The following is a 4,709-nucleotide window of genomic DNA, read 5'->3' as shown; positions in this document are numbered from 1 at the left end:
CGATTTCTTAAGCAAATGTTAAAACGGAAGTAGACAAAACAGAAACATACAGAAAGTAGTCCTTACCCATTTTTTCAGCTCCCGTTCAAACTGGCCCTGAGACAAAAAGTGACAAAACTCCCAGATGATTATCCACAGGTTGTTTGGAGGGGGTCAGCATGCAAACTGGACGTCCCGTTTTGGAATCAGGGGGGTGGGGGTAGACGGGCTGACGTCACGGCCGGGGCTAGAAATGGATCAGACCTCATTAATCCAAAAGCACTCCAAGTGTTTTCATAGGTTCTCCAAACGTCATGAAACGACAAACGAATATATTATACACTTTCAGTTGACTAAAGTGCAGAAAAGAGAAGTTTCTTAATTTATTCATTTCCAAATGTATGTGATATTATTGATAAATTAGTGCCTTATTATACTACAACACAATGCCACAAGAGGACTCCCAACATGCAGAGGTGGAGATACTTATACTCAACTTTGAGGTAGATATTGTACTTTTTACTACAGTATATTTAATGGCAGCTACAGGTACTTTTCAAATTAAGAGTTTATATTTAATGAATATATGATGATTTTACAAAATAAAGTGCACAGTTAAACCTTACAAAAAAACATCCTCTAATTTGTGACACATTGCGTTTTAAATGTCTATAAGAAGTCTTAACCTCTGATATAGTTTATTATAATATATGAAGCACTAAGGGAAACAATTATCCCTAATTTGCCTCACAAAAAGGCTGGCAAACAACACAAACTTTGTCTCGTCTTTCCTTTCATACTGATAATCTTACAACCTTATATTTATCCTGTGACACTGAGGTTAGAGAACGCATCACAATAAAAGGTATATAAAGTAGTTCAAACGAGCTCCACCTCGAGCAGCTATAACAGTAAAATGGTACTTACACTGTAGGCATTGTTTGATGAGTGTAAATTGTCTAATGATGTCATAAAACAATGTGTATCAATTTATACAACAGATAGTTCTGAGCAAGTAATCTGATTGGATAAGAGGCATTCCATGAGTGCTGGTATAGAGAACATCACTCCGCCTCAGCCACATGTTCTGAATACTGTTAATTAACATTACAGCCGACCGTGTATGTCGACATTAATCAAACTGGTACCTCAGTCACACAGCAGACTCTTATTCACTTGTTGATGATAAATTAAAACAGATAAATGTACATGATGAAAAACAGCTGATCTGTGGTAACCTGTAGACAGAGTGCAGCGGAATGTTTGGGTTGCTTGGCAACAACAGTTCAGTCTAGTTGAGTTGGTGGAGCAGAAAATAATCTTTTATGGTTTATTACTGTTTACTAGTATTTGCCGCTTGTGTAACTGTTGTATAAAAGCAATATCGCACTCGAGGTCATGCTGTTGTACTGAATATCAGCACGGTTGTGATTCGGTTGCAGGTACAACACTACCTCTCGTATGATATTGCTTAAAAGTACGACTTTTAACTAACATATTTGTACTTAAATAGATTCCGATTGGAGGACTTTGACTTGAAATAGCGTTTTCACGCGGCTGCATGAGTACCTTTACTTGAGTGAAGAATGTAAGGACTTCCTCGTTCAAACGTACAATTGTCAACACGCACTTTAAGTCCCTGGAGGATTTATTTTGTGGTTGAGAACTTGATTGAATTATTTCCTTGCTTAGTTTTCCAGCAGCATCTGTCACACTGAAACTTTCAAATCTAGAAACCAAGTGGAACATGTTTAATTAAAATACAACATTTGCTCATGTGCTGGCCAAGAGCTTAAAAGCAGTTACATAATTACAGAGAGGTACTGAGAAATGACGACTGACAAAGCCGGTTTTATCCAGACATAAAACACTTTATTATAAACAGAATTTATATTAAAATATACATCCCATAGTTTAAAAATAAATGGATGCATTGTGGTGCGAGCACGAGATAAAAAGGAATAGTCCCCGTCCCCCCCTGAGAAACCACATGAGCTGCTTTGAACGCGATGTCAGAATCAGAGCGGCACGGTTTAGAAGCAACAACAACAAATCACTCTCTGCGTTTGGTGAACAGGGGGAATATCAGAGGCAGCCATGCGGGAACGCGTCTCTAAATTTAAGCGCAGGAGGAAGGTTGGTAATGTTTTTGTGGTTAAACCTAGTTGACAGGCTAAAGAGGAGGTACTGCAGCATGTAGAGCACCGAGCTAGAGGGGAAACAGAAACAGATTAGGAGGAAACACGCAGGCTCATGTTGTTTGAATATATTTACATCACCGGCAGCTGCAGATCTACTGTACTTCTGACCCTTATCTGACATCAGTGCTTTCAAAACAAGAGAAATAAAGGGGAAATACTTTTTTTGTTTGGCCAAGCAGAAACTAATAATGTCCTGCCTATTTTTTGTGCTTTAAATAACCTCCATCCCTCAGCTAACCTGCCCATTAGTTCTAAACCAGCAGTTTCGATAATTTTCCTCTGAAACAAACAGTTCACAGCTCCGTCCAGAGCCATCACAGTTTCAAAGGTATGACAGGCCAGTACTTGGGCTGTTTGCGGTCACAGTTCCTGTCGAAAGTAAGCTGCATCGCCGCCTCCATGGCCATGATCTTGGCCGAGTCTTTGCCGTACAGCTTCTTCATCTCTGCCCCTCGTCTCTCGCCGGGTCGCTCGAAGGGAGGAGCCGCGCTGCCCCGCCAGGAGACGCCGTGCAGGTCCTGATCGGCCGGCACGTAGCTGTCCTGCTGCTCAGCCTCCATCTGCTGCTGCTTCTCTGCAAGGACAGGAAATCAGGTTATTTTAAGGCACATAGCAAGCAGGCAGTCTCTTCAGCTTTTTCAAAATCTTCAGCCCCTGTTCTCTTACTCAGCTCCTCCCTGTGTTTCTCTGTCTGCGCGAAGTACTGCCGGAGCTCCTCGCTGATCTCCATGTTGCTGACGTCACACTCGATCTCGCTGTCCGAGCTGCTCTCCTCCTCCTCATTGCTGTCACACTCACCGCCGTGCCAGTCTGCATAGCGCTGGTGGCTGCTGGGAGGCTGCTCCTGGCAGTAGCCTGGGCCGTAGGCGGCCTCTAAGGCCTTCCGATAGGCACGCCTGTGTCTCTGGTGCCAGGCCATTGCTTGCTGGTAGTGCTGCCAGTAGCGGCTATACACAGGGCTGGAAAACCAGGACATCACAGTGCTTATGTCCTCCTGCTGATGAGAAAGATCAGTACAGCTTTAATGCTTAGTTTTAATTACTAGTCACTTATTGTTTATCAAAAATGTGCTGCTTTTAGATTTACGTATGGGTATACTGAGCACTATTTTACCTTGATGTCTCTAAATGGCAGTGAACTTATACTTCACTGCACATGACATTCTCACAATGGCCATGTTGCACGGATTTGAACATGTTTACTTCTTTAGAATTAAATGTACATCACAATAAAGCTCTAATCTTTCACTTCCTGTTGATAAAGTGTGGGCACCTGGTCCCTACAGGTGTCTTTTTTGCTCTTCTATATTGAGGTCCGACTTACTCATTGAATTTTATCATTAAAAAGTGCGATTATACCATCACACCTAGTTCACCTTTAACGTATAATTTGTAATACTAAAGCTCAATGCGGTCAAACTTCACTTACCATGATTGAAGATGCTGCAGTTCAGTGAATCTTCCTGCTAACTTTGCTAACACCCACAAACCAGCTAATTCTGAAAGAAACAGAAAAAACGAATGAGAAACGCTAACACATGTGTTGTACTACTAAACAATATGAGCGTCTACTAGGGTAAAATACTAATCTATAACACCACATAGGCTAACTGGTCAGGAGGAATGAGAGCGACATGCTGACATCTTAAAAAACAAAAATGGATGCACACCGAACTTCATGCCGAGCACCACTAATCAACGACATAAAGAGACTAATCTCACAGTTACTAAATGCAACGTACAAATGTAATTATAAACGGAATGCCTCTCTTTTGATAACGTTTACCTCTGCGTTGACAACTTGTTTAGTAGCTCATGATGCTTCCTCAGAGAAAATTACCCAGCAGCCCTTGAGTCAGAGCAAAATAAAAGCTGGCTACGTGGCGCCACCCAGTGGATACTGTGCGATAATGCAAAATATTCAAATAATTGACGTTGCACCTGTAAAATGACATTACTCTGAGTACATGGTAAACAAACAACAAAGATATATATTAAAAAAATGTTTCTTTTTCGAGTTACAATAAACGAGTTACTTGAGTCTTTGAGACTTTTTTTTTCAAGATAGTATTGCACATAATGTATTGTGATGTATTTTACATTTAGAGTATTTATAATTTTATGATTGGAACACAACTTGTCAATATTAATTTATAACACTTCTACTCGCTTTTTCACAAATAAAATCCTATCATGGTTTGATTTTGAAAGCAACATGACTCATTTCCGGATCCGTTTACCGCCAAAACATTTGTTTTAATGATAAATGCGTAGTTCGTTCGCCCGTTCAGTAACTATGATGAACGTTAAAGCTTAAACAGAGTCACTTCCGAAAGTTATAAAGAATTTTCACTTGAAGTTGTGTAGAATTTTGACGGTCCAGTTCCTTTTTTATCACCAAACAGTCGAGATAGTGCCGTGCTTTCTATTTATTCAAAGAAAAATTGAAGAAATATGGGCGACGTTCTCCTCTGAATACACAGTGAAGGTGAATTTAGTGAGCTTGTTAGCGTTCATAACCATATATTTA

The 4,709-nt window shown here is 40.4% G+C and overlaps 1 protein-coding gene across 1 annotated transcript; it reads right to left on the bottom strand.

The window, feature by feature from the left end:
• Nucleotides 1-1,835: 1,835 nt before the first annotated feature.
• gemin8 (gem (nuclear organelle) associated protein 8) lies at nucleotides 1,836-4,014 on the bottom strand. Its single transcript, XM_069675532.1, has 4 exons — nucleotides 3,966-4,014; nucleotides 3,609-3,678; nucleotides 2,847-3,177; nucleotides 1,836-2,754 (listed from the first exon to the last, which is right to left on the bottom strand). Exons 2-4 carry the CDS (start codon nucleotides 3,609-3,611, stop codon nucleotides 2,495-2,497), a joined length of 594 nt encoding a protein of 197 aa, XP_069531633.1. The 5' UTR covers nucleotides 3,612-3,678; nucleotides 3,966-4,014; the 3' UTR covers nucleotides 1,836-2,494.
• Between the last annotated feature and the right edge of the window lie 695 nt (nucleotides 4,015-4,709).

This window comes from Semicossyphus pulcher, unplaced genomic scaffold (genome assembly GCF_022749685.1).
Source record: "Semicossyphus pulcher isolate SPU_LCO1_2020_fin unplaced genomic scaffold, fSemPul1.0.p SCAF_24, whole genome shotgun sequence".
Lineage (NCBI taxonomy): Eukaryota > Metazoa > Chordata > Actinopteri > Labriformes > Labridae > Semicossyphus > Semicossyphus pulcher.
The sequence above is the reverse complement of the archived record's forward strand: the minus strand, read 5'-3'. Positions and strand labels throughout refer to the sequence as shown.

Bases quoted from the DNA above. Each gene is read 5' to 3' on its own strand.
- gemin8 (XM_069675532.1), bottom strand. The intron at 2,755-2,846 runs GTAAGAGAACAG...CTGTCCTTGCAG, and splicing joins GAAACACAGGGAGGAGCTGA to AGAAGCAGCAGCAGATGGAG.